General features: G+C 40.4%; 4 protein-coding genes across 7 annotated transcripts in view; 1 reads left to right on the top strand and 3 right to left on the bottom strand.

Moving 5' to 3' along the window:
- Nucleotides 1–11,023, bottom strand: part of srgap1a (SLIT-ROBO Rho GTPase activating protein 1a) — a 79,319-nt gene extending 68,296 nt beyond the window's left edge. For 2 of the 4 annotated variants that reach the window (XM_056387762.1, XM_056387761.1), the window contains exon 1: nt 10,246–11,023. In XM_056387762.1, coding sequence (XP_056243737.1) covers nt 10,246–10,309 — 64 coding nt within the window. In that variant the 5' untranslated portion in view covers nt 10,310–11,023. The remainder of the gene's footprint in view (nt 1–10,245) is intronic. The other 2 variants (XM_056387759.1, XM_056387760.1) reach the window with 2 other exon arrangements.
- A 692-nt stretch (nt 11,024–11,715) lies between these two features.
- Nucleotides 11,716–16,510, bottom strand: rxylt1 (ribitol xylosyltransferase 1). Its single transcript, XM_056387752.1, has 6 exons — nt 16,283–16,510; nt 15,937–16,125; nt 14,182–14,284; nt 13,710–14,024; nt 13,415–13,585; nt 11,716–12,731 (listed from the first exon to the last, which is right to left on the bottom strand). Exons 1-6 carry the CDS (start codon nt 16,428–16,430, stop codon nt 12,329–12,331), a joined length of 1,329 nt encoding a protein of 442 aa, XP_056243727.1. The 5' UTR covers nt 16,431–16,510; the 3' UTR covers nt 11,716–12,328.
- A 245-nt stretch (nt 16,511–16,755) lies between these two features.
- On the top strand, nt 16,756–18,682 carry LOC130176583 (cytochrome b-c1 complex subunit Rieske, mitochondrial-like). The gene is made up of 2 exons (XM_056387753.1): nt 16,756–16,957; nt 17,954–18,682. Exons 1-2 carry the CDS (start codon nt 16,846–16,848, stop codon nt 18,562–18,564), a joined length of 723 nt encoding a protein of 240 aa, XP_056243728.1. The 5' UTR covers nt 16,756–16,845; the 3' UTR covers nt 18,565–18,682.
- A 440-nt stretch (nt 18,683–19,122) lies between these two features.
- On the bottom strand, nt 19,123–20,852 carry zgc:112052 (protein C19orf12 homolog). The gene is made up of 3 exons (XM_056387754.1): nt 20,703–20,852; nt 20,156–20,316; nt 19,123–19,944 (listed from the first exon to the last, which is right to left on the bottom strand). The coding sequence occupies exons 2-3, from the start codon at nt 20,313–20,315 to the stop codon at nt 19,679–19,681; spliced, it is 426 nt and encodes a 141-aa protein (XP_056243729.1). The 5' UTR covers nt 20,316; nt 20,703–20,852; the 3' UTR covers nt 19,123–19,678.
- Between the last annotated feature and the right edge of the window lie 923 nt (nt 20,853–21,775).

Genomic DNA, 21,775 nt, shown 5'->3' with positions numbered 1-21,775 from the left:
GAGTGCAAGTTTTGCCTGTAGGAGGCCACACCACACAGATCCGCCCAGTGCTTTTGGATTACCACATGAGATCTGAGCCGAGCGGGGCCGGAGAATGAGATGGACCTCAGGGCAGCTGCTCAGAGTGCGAGAGCGAGGGACAAAGAGGGAGAAAGAAGAAAAGAACAGACAGATCAGCTTTCACTGCTCTTTGTTTCTCTACACTATAGCGAGCAAGACTGGGTCTTTCTCTTTTCTGTCTCCCACAGAGCCCAGAGATAGAGGCCACCCTTTCGAGTGTATGTGTGTGTGTTTGTGTGTGTGTGAGTGTGTGAGAGAGAGAGAGAGAAAGCGAGAGACCACAGTCCAGTCATGCATGTACCACACACCTAGCCAGGTTGCCATGCATTACGCCCCTCTGACACACCATTAACCAGGACAAATCACAGGACCCCAGGGGAGACGGTAGCTTCCTCCACACAGCCTGATTAAAAAGTAAGATATATGAGGCATGTCCACAGTGTCTGTGTCCATGCAGGGCAGCTGACTGAGCAAGTTTATGCAGACACACACAAGCACATACACTGTGCTAAAAAATTTTAATTGTTCTAAACAATCTTATTACCAGCTTTTCATATTGTATAATTATTTAAGGGAGAGGAAAAAACGTGTCCTCCACACATATATATATATTTTCCTCCATGACCATCTGTGTCGGACAGGCTTTGCACTACTTGAGGTTATGAGAAAAAGGGCAGACCAGGACAGTATCACACTCGTTCTATTTCCAGACGAGCCTGATCTACAAAACTAACTTTGCTTTGCAGCTCATGCCACTCCTATTAAACTCTTAAAAAAAAAAAAAAAAAAAAAAAAAAAAAAAAAAGGGCTGTCAGAAGTCTGCAGGGACTTCTTGAAGAGGGCGATGTGCTCCACTTCATCCCAACCTAAAAAAATCCACCAGAAAAAGAAATGACACGGCAAAGTTTTTCTAAGAACTGCGTAGTAGCTACATGCAGTGTTACAGTGCACAGTCAGGTCGCTTCCTTAAGGAAACAAGCCATGGGTGTCACGAGAATCAATACTAGAACAAGGGACAGACATTTCGTGCACGAATGAGAACAAAGGAGCAGTGCTTAAGAAGCAAGTGAACAACAGAAAGGAAATTTGTTTCATCATGGTTAAGTACTCGCCATCCATTTACTACATTCATCCAAACATCAGAGTTCTACCACGGTAAATACAAAGAACAACACAATCTTTTTGTAACACGTTATCTGACTGTCTAACTAACTTGTCGAACCTTCACAGTTCATAAGATGTGGTGGAAACACAAACAGGAATGCGAAAAAGGGGAATTCAGTTTCTTTTGTAGTTCCTGAGTTTAGTTCCTGTGGCTTCACATTTCCTCTGGTCAAAAAAAGAGCTATAATTCCCAGGAACAGGTTTGCCAGTTACCAGTCACTTTGCAGTCAAGTTGCACATACAGTAGAACTCACTGAACACTGAACTGAAAGCTGATTACTTATTCGTTTGAATGGCCAACAGGTACCCATGATCCCTGCAAGTACCCCTAACTAATTGAAGAGAGTTGGCAGAACGGAGGTCTGAGGATGGAGGTCAGAGAGCAGAGGTTTCTAGTTTGGTGACCACAGGGTCAAGTTGTCTTGGACAGAAGGCCGCCAGCAGGGGTTCAGTGAGAGGACAGAGACAAAGGGGCAGAACAGACAGAAACTGAATACCAAAAGTATTACATGGAGTATTTCAGTTATCAACTTCTAGTATAAATCAGATTGCTGTGTGTGTGACTGTGTAAGTGTGCTAGAAATAGTTGATGACTCAGCTGCATTACTTTCTTTCATCTGACTGTAAACCAGAGGCGAGAAGAAGATACAAGGAGGTATTAGCTATTTCATCTGTTGCATAACAACCGCATGACATGAGGTCTCATGACAATAAAATGATAGTACTATTTATGGAATCAGCTGACCAGTGTTGCACAGAAGCTCAGAGACTTTTCATGGAATGTAAAAGCTTTACAAATATGCCTCAAAAGATAAAAAGAGAATATAAATACCTAACTTCATCCTCATTTGTCACCTTTAGTTTATTTTAATGTTGCTTGTCACCATGGAGAAACTCTCTTTGAAGCTTAAGAACTAAGCATGTGAGAGGGGGCAAAACACAGCCAAAGGAGGACTGACACTCTCCATGTGTGACCACTGGCAGTGGGACACAATGAGCAGTGGAAGAACATGGCTGACAGATCTTTATCCGTAAATGGCTTTTTTTTTTTTTTTTTTTTTTTTCTTTCCCTGAAACACCCCACATATGCATGGCTAGAACCACAGCTGTGGCTCCAGTTTCCATTTTGGGGGAGGGTGGAGGAAAGTTCAGGCCAGAGCTCACAAGACCTGCCTGGGGCTGCTCAGACACCAGCGATGGCCGCAACTCGGGCCTCCTCCTTGCTGCAACCAACAATGAGTCTTTATTGTGAGGGTGATAAGCTGAGAGCTGAGACCATGGGAAACTCTGTCCAGCTCCTCTCTGCCACTACCAAAAACAGACTGAGTGCACTGAGGGAACCAGAGAGAGAGAGAGAGAGAGAGAGAGGGTGAGGTGACCACATTAAACAGTATAGACATTTCATGGTGTCCGCAGCAACGAGACTGCATTATATTTTCAAATAAAAAACAGACGGTTGGCTTCTTGGGTCTCAGCTATAATCAATCAGACTAACAGACACAAAGGAGATGCAGCCTTTAGTTGACATTTAATGGGCGGCTTCTTTTTATAACACTATTTCCCCCTCAAACTTTTCCTCAGGGTAGGCCAACATGGCAAGCGTGACTCAAGGGGTGGTCTCTGTCTATTGATTAGGAGGGCAGCCAGCTCAAAGCCTGCTTTCCTCAGGTCATGAGGTCAAGGTAGAATAAAGGAAAAAGGGGGGGAGGGGGTACGAAGGAGTATGCGAGACCAGTAAATTAAACTTCTGTTCATCAGTGTTAAGGTTGGATGGGAAAGAGAGTTGACGACAGAGGCTTGAGGGAAGGATTGTTTTGGAGAGACGTTGTGTGAAACATTACACCTCCTGTAAACTGCATTTTATGCCTCACATTTAACAAACACAAAAGGATGTCTAAGTGTGTGTGTGCGTTTGTGTGAGATTACTGATGGCAGTAACGACTGATTTGACGCTGCAGTTTACAGCTTTTCAGCATGAATATGTGATCATGTTTACAGCTGAAAGGAACTTTTTAAACACAAGGCGCGTATAAGGTCTGCCTGAGAGAACGACTGTGGGGGAGATAAAGTCCCATAACATATAACATATCAGAAAAGAAGTTGGATTGTTGACATCAGGAGTTGATTTAGTTTGAACTGACCTCATAACTCTGGTTCAGAATTGGATTACTTATGCAGAAAACAACATTTTAGAAACATCCTTCAATGTGAATTTGTTGAAGAAACACATATGAGTTGAATAAAAATAGATTTTTAATTATTCTAATTGTTTTTATAAGAATACATATTGCTTATATGTCTGTATTGATGTAAATTTACTATATACTAACCTAAGCATATAGTGGGAATGATATAAGCACATGCATTGTTTCAACAACACAGCAAGTCTCTAATGTAATTTGGCTCGTCTGTGTCAGGTGAAGGAAATACGACTGGCCATCTGATCAACGCAGACAAGGCTTGACTTGTCAGCACACTGAAAGCCTCTTGGTTGTCTTTCCTGCCAAACACTTGACTGTTCTGAATTGCATTATTTCAGGAAAGCTGGGAATGCTGCCAGGTGAAGGCAGTCAGAAGTACAGAGATATACAGGCACAAGTGAAGGGACAGGAGCAGATAAGGTGAATACAGTTGTTACTAAGAGTGAACATCTTTGAGTTTTAAACAAATGCCTTTCTTATCACTTTGGGTTCTGGCTTGTTTATGTCTCTCTGCTCTAATGAAGCATTACAAAGAAACTTGTCTCATTTTAGGCAAAAGGATGGAACAAAGGTGAAAGGTTTTCAGTTTAGACAAATAAATCCATTCGTTAAAGGAAAACTACAGATTCTTACACATCATAATAAAACAAAGTGTCCTCACAAAAGTAACTGAAATCTAAAAATGCAGTAACCTGTTGGATATAAGAATACAGAAACTTTGGGACTTCGCTGTTTCCCAAAACTATTGGCTTCATTTTTACACCACTGCTAGATATGGAGCAATGCCGCCGTTTCTTCAAACCTAAATGTCTGTTTCCATTTTATGTCACGGACCTCTGTGACACTGCACACATGCCAATAGCAATTCAAAGGACTGGTAAGTAAGCCAGTTGTTTATTTAGTTATGCTTCCTACAATTACAAACTTAATGTGAGCAGGATAACCCCATTAAAAAGTTAACATGCCTGTTGTAAATAATAATCAGGTAATTGCATTACTTGAGTCGTAATCAAATTAGTGGCATAGATGTCAAAGCATCTCAAATTAGTGGCGTGGATGTGTGACATTCCTCTCCGAGCACATCAGTGACTGATGAATTAATGAAACAAAAGTTTATATCTTGTAGAAATGAAGCTCTTTACAAAGCATGACAACTTGTTGAGAATGCAAGGAAAAAAGTATTCAGTGATCCACAAAATCCAGATTAAAATGCAACCAGAAGCAGCTCCAGTCAAGGAAACACCATGAGCACCAGCAGGCTTTGCCAGTGGTAGTACATAAAGGAACTGGGACTCCATACAGCTCAGCCCTGCTTCCCAGAAGGTTAATTTAAGACAAAACTGGAGTACCTGAGCCAAGCAGCAACCCGCAGCTTGGGAACAGATTGTCATGGTAAGTAAAACCTTTGACACAGAGAAGAGAAGGCCAAAGTGGCAGATGTCACATTGTTAAAAGTGAATGCAAGAAATAAGGACCGGCAAGAGACTTCACTTATAGCATGTTTGCACTCATCTTAAAAAGCTTTCGCCACCGCTTAACACATAAACAGCTTACACCGCGGCAGATGAATCGGCTGAACACACACAGACGCAGATTAAAACAAGTCAACCAAGTCACAGCTTATGACCCACGCCTTCACTTACTCCTGCACTGACCTCATACCGTCCCCTCCCATCCCCCCAGTCTTCTTCTTCTTTCTAATCCTGCCTCACTGGGTGGCAGGCAGCAGCATGGCCTGATGGTCAAACTGTGTCTGTCCGCCTTCCTGTCTGTCCATCTGCTAGGCCCCAGCAGTGATTCAAAGAAATTAAAGTTGTCCAGAAATTCACCCTTCAACCCTCCCTTTTATTCCACTTTCCCCCCTCAGTTTTAATTCTTCTGCTTTACTTTCTCCAAGCATTGTCCAATTTCATTAACACCCTGTACCTCCCATTAGCTAATGCAGCGTAGCTACACACTGAATCTCATCCAGCTCATTACCAGGCACTCAGGTCCCACACAGGGGGGCTAGCAGCAGAACATGGCATGTGCAGCCACTTACTCAAGAGAACGGTGCGTTTATTTTTAAAATCGCTGTATGATTCATTCAGACGTAGAATTGCCTCAGTCGGCGTCATGCTGCAGTGCATTTGATGTGATCCTTTCTGGGAAGAAACTGAATTAACCAGTGTCACTTACAACTGGAGACAATACCCCAAGCGTCTTGATTTGTCTTCAACTGCAATAGCGCCACGTGAATTGCAGCTTTTTTGTTTGGTTTAGGGATGCGGGGGCATGGATAGGGGTTGGTTTGGCTTCTTTTTTTTTTCTTGAGGGGGAGGTGAGGGTCAGGAGGGGCTGCAGTAATATCCTGGTGGCCTTTGTGGCTACAATGAAAAGCACAGCAGGGAAAGTGAAGCCTTGCTTGTGCTCAGCAGAGTTTATTAAAACTGCAAAAAGGGTGAGTGGCCACAGATGGTGCTGTCAATAACTATTCACCCACCCGTGCAAACGCACGCTCATGCACAAACACACACAAACGCCACACCCAGTGCCATACCACTGGGTAGAAACACACTACAAACACACACACACACACACACATAGAAGGAGGGGTGGTAAAAACAGATGGTAAGTGTGTGAATGGACGTGTAGTGTTGTGGAGAAAGGCTCCGGGAGGCGTTAGGATTCCATTAGTCTTTAAACCTCTAAACTCCATCAACACCTCTGAGATGCTTTAAAGACAAAGCATTACTGACCCACTGATAACTGCTGCAGCAAGTACAGAAACCTTGAGCAAACATTTCATATGCATGAACATGAATAAAACTATTTCAATTAAATTGTGCATGTTTGTCTCTAAACCATTTTGAGAACTTAAACATTAAAAGTGTTGGCCTGTTACATCAGCAGCCCATTAATGAGCAAATTACTACAAAGTGGACTCATTCATTTGTGCAAGGAAAACAAACATTTTTGCTTCATTAATTCTCAAGTTATGAGCAATACACGTCAGATAAATAAATAGCGATAGCACATATTTTGGAGTCATGTGGATGTTCATGGAGTACTGAGGCCTATACTTAAAAAGTAATGTTTAATTTCTCAAAAACAGTTCAAGCTCAAGTTTTTATTTTGGCTGCACAAAAGTACACAAATGAATCAAAATGGTTTTATTGATAAAATCATGTGGAGAGGTAACTACCATTTTCATAAAAATGTCTTACATAAATGGTGACTGTTGAAATTTGTTACATATGTAAAACACTGAATGTAATGTTGGTGTGAATAAATGAAACAGAATTGTGTACACATTCAGCATGCCATAGTTTCCACATACCACATGCTGAAGTTGGGTGACAACTGGATTTATGTCACTAAAAACCAAAACAAAACTACAATTCTGACTCTGCATGATCCAGATGTTACATATGCGTGACATCTGGATTGTGTAACAGACAGTGATCAACACATATATGCTCACCCTCCTCCAACACAATCAGACAATATTAATTCCTACTATTACTAATGTAGAAAAACTAATGACTTTTAACAAAACAAATCCTATTAATTTGAAAGATAATCACAACCATACCATCTCAGAGCAGTTTCCTTCCTTTAATCCCCCTGCATACAAACATGGGCTGACCACTCTCTTTGAGTATGCAGAAGGGCAGGGCTCTGATTTCAAACGACAGTGGGGGCAGGTCAAAGGGGACAGCCTTTATGATGATCCAGGAGAGGACCCCTGTCAGAAGCTCAGGGGGTCCTGCTTTTGGAGTCACGACCCCCAGGTCACAATCAGCAAGCTGCAGACTGACATCAAACCAACACTTTGCCCAGGAGAAAACAAGGCAGGGTTGCTATGCCCTGATCCACCAGTCCATAGAAACAGACAGCCACACATAGAATGCCAATGTATCCACAACCTTTCCCCTGCTGGTCGAAAATGACTTAAACTGAATGCAACAGATGTGCACTATAAAGCACAAACAAATGTCCACTGTCCTAACCCAGTCTTCTTGGTGTTTTTGTTTTTCCAAAACAAACCGAGTCTTGATGGCGATGCCGTTTTAAGCAATTAGCAAAAATTTAATCCCCATGCCACAGAGCTCTTTCAATAAAAGGATAATTTCCCTGAACTCCCAAAACGACAACCATTTTCGTTTCTTCTGTGGGAGGGTAAAAAAAAGAGGCTGTTGGAAGGTACTTAAGAAGTGAATGTCAGCTGAATGACAAGTCAGGCCGAGAATTGTACTGTCACCAATTGTAAGGAGGCTTTCAGACAGTCGCCATAGGAAATCCCATTAAATACCTCACATCTGCTGACTTGAATAGCAATCCCACTCAGCACACAGCTGCTGCCATGACTCTGAAAAATATTGAAATGGTCTTTTTCTATTTAATTTTTTCTTCCCAGAATAAAATTGCTGCTAGATAACTGATGCTGACTAATGATGACGGCAGATGACCACAGTGCACACGTCCCATGTCAAAATCAGGACCGAGGGCTCCAGGCTACAAATCAATGTGGTTATGTAAGATGAGACAAAAGTGTATGCATCAAAATACTGTGAGAATTAGAGAAAATCTTCTACAGTGTGACAGAAAAAATGCAGGCCAAAAGATCAAACATCTCCTCTAGCTACTTTCTGGGCTGCTTGTTGTTCTGCTTGTTAAGTAATCAATGCCTGTTCACCAGAATCCACCTCTGGCTATCACAGCTACACTGCAGATGTGATCCCACTCATTATCACTGCAAACGCTTAACTCAGAGAAAGCTTTACCGCTGCAAAATTAGGAGCTGCTCTAAAACAGAATACTTAATGTTGACTGAATGCAAAAACCATGTAACTACATTACAAAGCATTTCTTCCACTACTAACTGCTGATATGCAAACGAGCCTGGCAGCTATTTTTCCACATAAACAGCATCTGCTTTTGCAGGAGTCATCTGACCTACTGAAAACTCACTGCTTGACAACAAGCATAAACGTGTGTTTTGTAGAGATGATACTGTGTGACTGAATACGCTGGTTCTGAAAAAATGCAACATAATGTCTGTGCCTGGTTAATTAGTGAATGAAACTACATCAGAGATTGGATTCAAATAAAGTCAAGATGATCCTCATACATCTTCCAAAATGTCTTTAAAAATATAAATATGAATGAATGAAATAAAGCAACTCTCAAAGTGAATACCCACAGGATATTTGAAATGCAAACCAAATGAGTACAGTGCTTTGTGTAAACATCTTGGCACTACCTGTGATATTCACTCCCACTAAAATAAATAAATAAATAAAAATATTCTCACAACATTATTTACAATGCATGACAAGCCTCGGTGCATTGCCCTCAGAACTAAATTCTGCATCTTCAAGAAAACAATACACCTGAGGCTCTGGTGGTCCTATCAAGCAACAGCTATTTTCATCAGCATCAGGTTGCTGTTATTACCCCGCTGGGTTCTGCATGACAAATGGGAGTCTTCGTCATCTCTTGTTCAGCATCCCCTATGACTGTGCATCATCCTCTATTATCAGCTAAAAGCCCTTAGTCATCCTCACAGGGAGAGGAAGGGGTGCTGAACATTCCTTGCAAATGAGAACTTGCGCTCAGCCACATGCAATCTTGTAATTCCTCAAACTGCACCGGTCCTTTCTCTCCTCTACACCCCCACTTCCCCCACCGACCCCTGCTAACCCTCCCCTTTTCTCTGGATTTAAGGTTGGATACAGGGACTTGAATAGGTGGTATTTCAGCATGCTAACAGAACTGAAGAACAGAGCTGATTGGCTGGGGGCCAAATCCCCATGGTTACCCTGGAGCAAGCAACTGCTTCTTTCCTGTGCTGGTCTGTCTGGGAATAAACTACCTCTGCTCTATATGCATTGAGAGGAAAGGGGGTGCGGCTTGAAGGAGACATAGGACACAAGATAAGTTAGGGTGGTATCATTATGGTGTCTTGCACACCTCTAAATCACCTACCTAAATCAAAGCACATAGTAGTCTTATGCTTTGGAGTTAGTGTATGGGCTTGTGACATTAAGCGGGAAACAGAGAGGGTATAGAACAGTATTTATTTTTTATTTTTTTTAAAGATCCAAGCCCTTCTGAGGTGCCCCTGAGCAACACACTGAATCTTAATACATGAGCACTGACTGAACTCCTGCTCTTCCTTTCTTCAGTTGCATAATCCTGCTGTAATGCTGTGGGAACCATGCGGTAACTACAAAGTCTCCAACTCTGCAATAGTGAGAAAAGCTCAGTCACTACAGCCATAACAGTTACAGGTTGTTAAACAAGCACACATAATAAAATGCACCAGACCAAGTAGCAATAATAATAAAATGTGTTTTTAGCTGATAAACGTTGTAACCGGATTGGACAATCTGAACAGATAATTAGATAGGCTACACCTGTGAAAGATAGTGATCTCTTTCAGGCCAGTGGTGAATCTGCTGAGCACTTTTCATTGGTTTTCACATGTAAAACTACTATACTAAAGACTAAGAGCTCCTCCTGAACTCAATTACCAACCTTTTTATTTTGCTAATGAAGTTCATCCCCTTGTAATGCTGACATGAATATCATTAAACGGTACTAGGCCCGTAGGTAAGTTTAGTTATATGAAGATTGAATATTCTGGTTATGTTCTAATTTGCCCTGAAGTAAACACCTTTAGGAGGTCATATTTTACCAACTTTTCTCATTTAACTCCCCCATCACAGGCAGGTAGTGATGACTAAGCCTGGTTCCAGTTAGTCTTTTTAAATAACGCTCCCAGCGGCTTCGACGAGCACATTTTCCCAGCGAAACATTTCTCTCTCTCCCTTACCTTTCACTTGACTCTCGTACTCCGCGATGATTTCTTTATCCTTTTTGAACCTCGGCGTGGACATTTTCTGATCTTCTTGCCTCCGAAGCTTGTTGTAAACTTCTTGTTTTAAAAAAAAAAACTGTTTGTCAACAAGCGGGATCCTACAACAGCCGACGCATCCCACACAGGAGGACGAAAAAAAAGGAACACGAGAGGAAGAAAAGGTGCGACACAAAATGGCACTTTGAGAGGATTTAACTCTGCAACAAGCTCGACTTAGAGCAAGAGGAAAGCGTTTAGTCCTTCATTGTTCCTCTTCCCGGTGGATACGAGGTGGATATACAGCAGGGCCAATGCGCAATCCTGCTCCAACCAATGAATCCACTCAACTATCAGAGCAGTCGGCGCGGCGCAACAGCACTGACGCTGCTGCTGCTACCACAGAAGAAGAGAGGGGGGGAAACAATCACGCAAGTTTCTGGGTCTCTGTGGCGGGCTTTCACTGCTCTACACAAAGTAGTGCCTGCAACACGTCCGGATGGCTTTAAAGTCGGATTGAATGTGTGTGTCTGGTTTTCTGGTAGTGGTTTCCAGTTTGGGACCCGCACACACACATACACACACATACAAGCACACACACACTTATTTTCCCCCCTCGCGCTCGCTCTCCCTCGACGGTTTTCTCCAACCAACTCCCAGCAGGCTCAGAGGCAGACAGGGCAGGCCGACTGCAGCACACAGCAGCCAGATCCAGGCAGGGAGAAGAGGAAGGAGAGGGAGGGATCTGCCCCGCACGCACACACACACAACCAGTGGACACCAGTGGACGGACACTCCTGTTCCCAAATCTGAAGGCTTTTTATTTGTCCATATGAGTCAGCTGTTGTAGCAGACTATAACTTCCATTGTGACTGAAGACTTATGCAGTTTACACGTAAACGTTTTCCTTAGTATCACTTGTATTTAAAACCATTAACTCACTATAGATAATATATATATAATTCACTATATATCAATACCCACATTTAAATGTGGAATTTCAATCAAAATCAAATGATAATATTAGAATATTTCATAGATTCATTTCATCGATAAGACATCGTTTTCAAATTTACAGACATTCAGTGCTGTGCCAGGGGGGATAAACAGTATACATGGGAGCCCACAGTCAGGGGGCTGATAAAAGGCCCAGTTAAAATAAACTCAGGAGCCCCCTTATTTCCTATCTACAGCCATGCATGCACATATGCTACAGCTAATACAGGTGTGTGTCCCTAAAGGTAATAGGTAAAAAAACTAAAAAAGTTTGAAGATAATATATTGCTTTTGCTCCATTATATAACGTTATCTGTGTTAATTAGGTAAAGTCAAAAGTTTATGTTGTTTTCCCCTTCATTCAATTTATTTCAATTGAAATAAGTGTAACTGTTGAAAATGAACTAGTACATAGCGCCATCTGCAGGGAAAATGAAGCACAGGACAAGCACATCCACTGATTTCTCTTCAGGACAACACTCCATTTTATTTTATTGCACCATCTAAAAAAATCCATGCAGCACATCACTGAAATAAATAGAACTTTTTTTCTTTCTTTTTTTTTTAACAGAAGCGACACATGCCACACAAACAACATCCATTTTCTAGCTGCTCACAATACAAAATAGATTTATGTACCATTTTCAAACAGCCTAAAACACATTATCATCTCATTCTACACCTAATGTTTAGTGTTTCCTAAAAATTACAATATGAAGTGCATACAAACAGAGATATAAAACATACTTAAAATAATGCAAGGACTTGCAAGGAAATGCAAAGGCAGCTCATTATTCATGATTTCTAAATGCCAGGACATTCCACAATTGTAAACATTAAGGTAATAAATATACAATTATGTCATGGAGCCCTTTACAGGACTTAAACTGACAAGTGTTGGCAGGTTTGAAACTTTACTACAGACATATTATTTTTTTAATAAGGAATAATACACAAACATCACCATTCCAGTAGTACATCACATTTCTCCACACTAAATAAATTAAATCACCGATAAGTGTTATCCCTGTTGATCTTTTAAAGGTTTGTTAATTAGGCACCACAATCAGACGCTTTTGAAGAAAGTTTCCTCGATGACCTCAGCAAACCTCTCTTTCATCTGCTGACGGAAACTGGCGTACCACTCCAACAGCCTCCTCCTCCTGTCCACCCTCTGCTCCTGGCTCATCCCTCTCTCCCTCTCCAAGATGGCCGGCAGTTCTTTCCAGTCACTGATGAAGATGAAGGGTGCTCCTGCCGCTTTGAGGAGACGCAGTGGGGAGCTGGGCCCTGCCGCACAGGTGCCAGGTGTCAGTACATCTTCCACTATGGGCACTGAGCCATAAGAGCAGGCTTCATAGATGCGGTAGCACTCAGTGTTGATTCCAACTGGGCAGAGAGTGAGCTCACTCTGGGCCAGAGCTGTCTGATAGCGTCTCAAACTGTCTGCTGTCTCCTGAGGGAGCCACCTGAAGCAAGAAGAGAGGAGAGGATACTTAAGCCACTGTAATAAATATACAAGATACATTCCTGTACATTTCTGTTAAGACATGTCATGTTGTAGTTAACTCACCTCAGCAAAACAAAAAAAACCCTGATGTGTTGTTTAAAATGGCAAAACAAGCAAAAATTGACTGCAGATAAACTCAAACTCAACTGTATTATTTTCCACATACAGTAGTGAAACAAACCACAGCTCCTCTACATTCTCCCAAAATACTAGTAAATTCTAAGCAAGAAGCAGCCTTAAAATGTGTGGGGACATTTCTCAAACTGTTTACATTTACTGTAAGTAAAGTAGCCAGTGACAGTATGAGGATTCAGCAGTCTGACTTAGCAAATCAGTCTTTTTTAGTACAACATTCCCTCTGTGTATTACTATTCCTCCAGTGCAGTTCAGCAAAGACACACAGCCCATGAAAACACAATGGAATTTACTTGTAAAAGTATTTTCCAGGGTCTCAGAGGCCTTGAATACATTTGATAGTTTATAGATGGAATTGAATGGCCAGTAACATGCTTTTTTTCTCCAGGTTAAAATGTAGCACTTAGACTGAACAATAAAGTGATTAAAACAAAATCACAATAAATAAAAGCTCTACTCTTCCATATCAGCCCTAAACAATTACTCAAATACTGAATAATGACTTACTTCTCCCTGGCAGTGGTGATGCATTCCTTATCGAGGCCTGAGTGTTTCAGCACCTGCATGAGTGTTTCTCGGGAGGAGTTTTTGTAAACAGTTCCTAGGAAATTGCAGAGGTATGGCCTGTTGGAGGTAATCAACTGTGCATTTGGCCTGATCATAGGAAACTGCCTGTATCTGTACAGAGAAAAGCAAGACAGATCACCATGTTATTCATTTAAAAAATGCACAGTTGTACTGATGCTGAGCACTCATGATGTCCACACACTAACAGACATAAGACTACTAAAGGGTGACATACGTAGCAACACCAAGAGGCCACTGGAAGACATCTTTGTCATTGACCCAGGGGCTGTCGTACACTAGAAACAGCAGGTCCACAAAGCCACCATTTCTCTTTAAGTATGGGCCAATCCAGTCGTTGTTGCAGCGCTCGTTGCCCAGCATGACCACAGCCACATGCATCACTGTGTGGGACTGAACTAGAGATTGAACATGCTCCAGCCATCGTGTGGAGTAAGAGACTTTCTGTTGTTCGCGGCCATTCAGGACCAGAATCAGGCTGTTCATATCCAGAGGGACGTGACCCTGGACCACAGCAGGACCTGTGTAGAAACTAAAGACAAAAAAGTCAGAGGGCATGGAGGATGAACAAATCAATGTGACCGGTTTCAGTCTTCTTCAGTGTTTATATGGTGTGGTGTATTTCACAGAGGCTGTGAATATATTTTGGGTTTGGCAGTTTTTTAAACATCTCATCCGTGACTTGTTACCTGAAATCAATCTTTCCTGACTGCAGCTCCCCCTCTCTCCATTGTGCTACCTTGTCAGTAGGGTTGAGGGGTCCTTCTAAAATATGTTCCCACAGGTAAAGCCCTGAGGAGAAAAGAAAGGTTCAATGCAATTTGCTATTGGAGTTAAAAGGTCAACATGCACAGTACCATGAAGATAATTTCTATGGCTTCCACAGCAGAGTATAAATCTTTTTTTATGTCGTTTGTATCTACCTCTATGTATGTAGACACTCCTAGTGCTATCAGGTGTAAATATATATGTATGCAGTTACTGAGCCTCACTTTAACTTAATAACTCAGGAAATATGCAAGCATGTAAAAAATAAACTCAGCAGTAAAGGGGAGGAGGGAAAACTCAAGCTAAAGACTATATGGTATAAAATGTTTTGATTAATAGATGTTTACAATTGAAGCCTTATCTATTTTCCAAATGATAAATAAAATTATGTAATTTTTTCACAGAGACCAACAATGTTGCACACCTTTCTCTAATGCAAGAAAAAGAATACGTAGTGATTTTTCTTTAAACAAGGAGGAATTATTAGAGATATTTTATATTTTTCTTTTCATATTTGCCCTTTTAATGTGGTAGACTTCTATTAAACTATTACCTTACACTATGGGTTATACTAATCAAACAAATTTAATCTAATACTATATTTACTTAACTTTTGGACTACAGAGAGTATTGTAGAAAAACATTTGTTTTGATTTTGGTCATTGAAGTACGCAATATTGCTCTTTCAAGATTGCATTTTAATTGTAAACTCAAAGGACAAATCCAGTAACAGTGTGTTCCCAGTTAGGTAACTGTCTTTCCCCCTTAGGGGTTCAGCTACAGAACAACATGCATTCAAAGATGCTGGTCAACAGGCTAACCTGGATAATTCTATTGCATAATTACACATGTATTCTAATCTGTTGCTAAGTTTGAGTCAGTTACAAAAATGCAGCCAGGTCAAATTTAGAAAATCTCTTTAAATATATATCCTTTTTCTCATCTGTGGGACAAATGATACAACATCGTACAAAATGCATGTATATCTGTTAATTTTATATGAACTAATTAAAACAAAGTTGTGTTCTCCTTTTTAAAGTTTAAAGTTTATTTAATACATTTAATACAATATTCAATACAACATTAAATATTATTTTCAGTTCAACGTGTCTGGCTACACAGTGTCAATTTTAAATTGAACCGCAGGCCTATAAGAACATGAGCGCCAGGCTGCCAGAATATACAAGAACTTTTTCCCAATGCTGTTTTTGAGTTTTTCATCACACTACTCCTGGTATTTAGTTATTTATAAAGGTTTTACATCATACACAGTGGCACTCAGTTTTCACACTTAACTATCAAAGGCTTTTTTGCACTGTTGTATTATCAGTGCCTTATGTTTGTTCCAGTATCTGTATTTCTTGCATATTAGCTCAGACGGGAATTATATTATGTTTGCATGTATAATTGTATACGAGCTCATGACAAAAACTTGATTCTAAAGAGGTTTTTGAAACTACAGTAACAAATTTTATTTATCAAATTTGAAAAACTAAAATTTCAGATTTTTTTTAAAATAATCAATTTATAACCTGCACTCAGCAAACGATCTGAAAAGAAAGTTATATTGTCGAATAAATGAATACTAATGAACGAAACGACTACAACTGTTAAGTCATAGCATCATCTCTGCAAGTTGTGACAGATAAATGACATCTCAAAAAACCGCAACTTACCTATGGCAGCTTTCCCCCAGATTTGGACCTTGTATCTTTTGGGTTTGCTCTTGTCAATTCGACCCACATACTGCTTAAAGGCCTCTCTCTTTTTGTTCAGAGCAGAGTTGTACTCCACCTGCTCATCCTCCCATGGATTCCACTCATCTGCTAAGAATGGAGCAACTGCACCACCATCTCTGACAACACCTGCAAAAACAATACACAATTTCCATTCAACGTATGGGCACGCATTTCTTTTAACTACCTTCAAAAGACGAAACGAGTTTCTAACTGTCGGTTTATCGGGATTTTGGTCATTTGGTCTTTCTGCCATAGAGACAACAGTTGTGTTAAGAGAAATTACCCGAGGGTGCTCCTGTTTCTTTCTTCACCACCCTGTGAACGCGGGAGATTACTTTGGTGCTGAAGAAGACATTATATGCCGCATAGAGTGAAAATGCCACGTAAGCAAAAATAATAAGAAGGAATAGTTTTCTTTTTGGTATTTTCATTTTTCTTTTCTTTTTTTACTCTCACGTTACCATTGTGTAGATCGTCTCCATATTTTGTGAGAGGACACTTGTTTACATCACAAGGACCATTGGATACAGGTGACTTAGAGAAATGCCTGTACAAAATTAGTGGTTATTTTAAATTAATGTTTATTTTCTACCATTCTGGTTCAGGTTATGTATGTTTATGTATATTATTAATGTTTTGTATTAATTAGAAATTTTGAAGCTATATAATAGCACGCCATTTTAGCAAAAAGGAACCGGGCACTTCTTTCAGACCTCACGTAATGTGGAACGTTGGTGAGGCGGAGCGGGTTTCTAGTAAACCAAATTAAAGGGAGACACACAAGATTTGTACACGCAAGGTCGTGTCCCCAACTGCGGGGTGATAGTTTCTTATTTTAGGGCAAAGATGATGTCCATAGCCGGCCGTTCAGGGGCTCTTTCCCTGTATTCGCAGGCAACAAAACACACGGTTAAAAGCCTGGTTTTCCCCGGAGCTAAGGATTTGGTGTCTGCTGCTGGTAAGGGCGAATCGCTGCGGCTGTCAACGTTAGTCAGAGCTGTTACTGAGCTGCGTCATGTAACCAGAAAACTTGATATAGTGACCTCTTGCCAATTAGTTTGTTATGATGTGTAAAACTGAGACATATTTATTTTTTGCCAGTCCTTCTTGTCTGCGAATTTACGCTATTGCTAACAACTCGCCGGTGCTAGCAGGAAATAGCCGAGGCGGTGAAACTGAAATCTGTGACCTGAGAGAGTAAACATTGGTTATTATCAGATGTTTACAACTGAGACGTTAAGGGCTTAAGACGCAAGAAACAGACCTAAACACCACAGTCCACTTGTTTCAGTACAAATGTGGGAACTTATGAACAAATTTGTGGTAAACAACTATCGATACGATATGTAACCCGGGTCGCATGTCAGTACACTTGTAATGCCTGCCCTTGGGTGAAAGAATAAGGTGTAACGTAAGGACTATTATGCGTTTATTTGATTATTCCATGTACATCTGTTTATGTGTCGCAATTAACACAAATTATCGGCAGTAATTTTGATGATCAAGTAAATGTATAGATACATTTTTTTCTTTTTAAAGCAAAATGCTAAATATTCGCTGATGTGCTCAGTTAGACTGGTATGGTTTTCTTTAAAAATGGTTTCACTGGTTCCAGTAATATACAATGACAAATATTTTTTAATATAAATCAATATTGATATAATCCCAAAGGAGGATTTTTGTTAAATTTTCTTGAAATGCATATGTTACTTGAAAACACCACAAATGATTAATCTGTATTTATGATCATTAGATTGATTATTAATTAAACATTCAATGAGAGGATAGCGTGATATCTTGACTATCCACAAAATGTATTTCAACATGTTGAAGGAGAATTCTGGTAACATACATGTTACTTTTTTTGTTTTTGTAAGAAACTGTATAATTTCCTATCTACATGTTCATCTGCTGCCTCTCTCTTTAAATACCGCATTGTATGTCTTATTTGCAGCTCCTGGAGCAGTCCGCCTTGGCCATACAGACATCAAGATTCCTGACTTCACAGACTACCGTCGCCCCGATGTTGTCGACCCCAATAAGTCGTCCCAGGAGAGCGGTGAGGCAAGAAGGACCTTCTCCTACCTTATCACTGGAGCGTCCACTGTGGTTGGCATCTATGCAGCCAAGACAGTGGTCAGCCAGTTCGTCTCTTCCATGAGTGCATCAGCTGATGTCCTGGCTTTATCCAAGATTGAGATCAAGCTGGGTGACATCCCTGAAGGCAAAAACATGACCTTCAAGTGGAGAGGAAAGCCCCTGTTTGTCCGTCACCGCACAGAGAAGGAAATCAGTGCAGAGGAAGCTGTGAATATCGGAGAGCTGCGTGACCCCCAGCACGACAAGGATAGAGTGGTTAACCCTAAGTGGGTCATCGTCCTTGGTGTGTGCACCCATCTGGGTTGCGTGCCCATTGCCAATGCTGGAGACTTTGGAGGGTACTACTGTCCTTGCCATGGCTCCCACTATGATGCTTCAGGAAGAATAAGAAAGGGACCTGCTCCTCTGAACCTGGAGGTTCCCTACTATGAATTCCCTGATGATGACACTGTCATTGTTGGATAAATACTGTAACTCTGTTGCAGTTCCTCTCTGTAATATGTATTTTTAGATGGCTCTGCGAAAGGGTTGGGGGTGACATACAATATGCCTATGTACTAATAAAGAGATATTTCCAACTGTATTATTGTGTTTCTTTATCTTTTCACTCATTCTTTCTTCAATTGTCCAGGATCATTTATCTTAATGTCTTTGGTTCACTGCAATTTCCCACGAAGATTTCTAAAGTACTTATTTAGTATTTTACAAATAACAATATGTAAAAAGTTTAGAAGTGGACTGCCCACAGAAGGACAAAATTTGAGTAGAAAATAAAAGTCAGCAACAGGACAAAAACGTGTGAAATGCAGAATTAAAAAGTGATCATACACATGAACTACAAGAGACCTCAGTACCATGTTATGTCTATAGAATGTGCTTGTTTTAGGGACTTTTTCCATTTTGATGGGTTAGTGTCAAATGGACAAAATTACAATTATATACCAGTAATGGCAGCAGCAAAGATTGTCTCTGAACTGCCAAGTAAGATTAAATGCAAATGAAACTGTATGAACCAGTGAAAACTATAGTGTTTTTTGTTTTTATTGATGAAATTATTTAAACCAATAAATAGTTTGAAATTACTCAGTGATGGCAGGAAAATATATTGTACACAAAAAGGCTGGAAAATTCCTACACTTCATAAATTCACACCAAATCAAAATATTTCACACAATCCTCTGTATTTAAATGTGACAGCAGACTGTGCGTTTTGAGAGCAGTGCTTCACTGTAGCTGCAGTCAACTAGTTCATTCAGAGTAACTTTTATGCCAGACATGATCAACAGGACCATTAAAGGCTTAATGAATAAATAATTCCTTCAACAGATAATTGCACTTCCTTTCATAATTAACCCAGATATACAGCTGTTTTAATTCAGTCATGTGCTAACTTGCTTTTCAACCAATGTTACCTGTTACCTGGACTGTAACCATGTCTATAATATTGCAATATGTGATTTCACATTCAATCTTTCCAGCTCCATTAAAAAAAAAAAAAAATTGTTCACATTATTTTCAAAGACTCCATCCTCCAGAGCACTTACGAAACATATCAGATTTTCCAATGCTTCCACAGACACTAATCCACGTAGTGAACATCGGCCTGAAGCTCCTTGCTTATATACCCAAGAAGAGCGGCCGTCAGCTGCTGCTTCAGGGTGGTGTTGCCCATCACCAGAGCAGTAAGCTGGACCAAATCTGTCCACTGAATGTCTCCCAGAATAACCATGAGATTTTCATAAAGCTTCTGCTGCTGCAGAGGACTGAGCTCCATTATGACCTGAGGCAGCGGTTTGAATTGTCCACTGGTCAGCCAGCATCCCAGAAGGCCTCCAACAGCACCGCCTGCAGGGGAAGAGGGTTTCAAACTTGTGAAACTATGTTAAGTATTGATCTGTCCAACAAGTCCAACAGATGTTTGCAAAAAAAAGCATTTCCTTCTGTGATGGAAGACACATCGTGGTTCCAGTTTACCAGTAATCACGAGTGAGTCAAAAGGATTGTAAATATTTTTTAGATATGTTAAAAGAGCTGTTGCATTTTCTCCCCAACTTACCCACTGCAATACCGAGAGGACCCCCAACCAACCCACCAGCAAAGGCCAGTCCTCCAGCTGCTGCTGCTCCCTTCCCTGAGCCTTTCACTGTGGACTGGATCTGCTGATTGGTAGATAGCTCACAACACAGCTTCATAACATCATCAACACGATGACACATGCTGTGAGTCAGATTTATAATAATAGGAGAGAATACAGAAAGTGCCACTGTAAGATACTTCACAACCTAACAATGAGCATACAATCAGTAATCTGGAAAATATTGTCAGTTCAAATACACAATCAATCAGACACTGACATACATCGTGCTATTTAAGATAGAGAGGACTAAACATGTTCCTGCACATGCTGAATATTTTGGCAAACTCTAAAATATTTTCTAAAGCAAAGCAACTACCACTTCTGAATAGTGAATTAGGACTGATTGCATCAGAAAGCATAGTTAGGCATAGGCTAACAATACAGTGTGACATCTATAACCCCTTTCTACACAGTATTATCCATTCAAAGGCTGCTGTGGTAATGAGAGTGAACGGTGTTAACATACCTTGCTGTGTTATGAAATCCTCATCAATATTTCTATAGCTTATTCTATGGTATTAGTTCAAATATACCCTGTTTATCCGATTGATGCCTCCCCTGACTTCTGAGCTTGCATGACTATGGCCGCAAAGCTTTATGGGAACAGCAAAAATGATGCGTTCAGGGACACTAAACCAGTCGCGAAATCTCTGCTCTTTGGTTGGATAACAATCAATAGGTACATACAACCAACGATATCTTCTATACAACATGTAACAGAAAGTTACTGAAAATGATAAATTACGTATTTAATTACAAATGTTTTAAAACAATTTTTGACAGAGTTGATGTGTAGGATATTAAGAATAAGACAGAAATTATTCTAAAAGCACTAGCAGCAGCACATGTGTTATTTAAGAGCAATGCCTTAAAATCTATTTTGATTTACCAGCAGGTTTTGTTTTTTGCTTATGAAACTACTTACCTGACTACTTAAGGTGTTTGTTTTCAGGGGTAGCCTAAATTAAGAAATAATTCATTTAGACACTCTCAACAATTAAGGATACATTTGTTAATTAAAATTTTAATAAATTAAGATGGGTTGAGGGGTAATCTCATACATGTTAACAACTTGGTTCTTGTTTCACATTAGCCTTTGCTGTTGGTAATTTTGATATTTCCGAAAACAATTAAAAGCAACAAAAACAGCCAATGAGTGTCTGACAAGAAGGGGGCTGGGACCACGGGTGGATTATATTAATTTTTCTGAAACTAAAGTTGTTCAGCACAATTGCCCCGTCTGAGCTCATGTATCACCCTATCTACCTACAACCGTGTAGGCCATTATACAGATATGTGTATGCTTCAGTATTATCTACTACAATGTTCGTGCACTGAACGGCAGAGCTACTATGTCACATGCGGAAGTTTAACTTTTGTAGTAAATGAATCTCTGTAAACGGTTGCGGTTGTTAAAGTGTAGCAGAGTGCTGATCGCTGCAGCTGCATTTATTCCGCTACAGTAAGACGACTGTTTATATTTATGCAAGCGTCCACATTTACCCAGAGTACACCGGGAGACAGAGAGGAGAAGCCGCG

The sequence above is a fragment of the Seriola aureovittata genome, chromosome 10, assembly GCF_021018895.1.
Source record: "Seriola aureovittata isolate HTS-2021-v1 ecotype China chromosome 10, ASM2101889v1, whole genome shotgun sequence".
Lineage (NCBI taxonomy): Eukaryota > Metazoa > Chordata > Actinopteri > Carangiformes > Carangidae > Seriola > Seriola aureovittata.
This window is presented reverse-complemented; position numbering and strand designations above follow the sequence as displayed.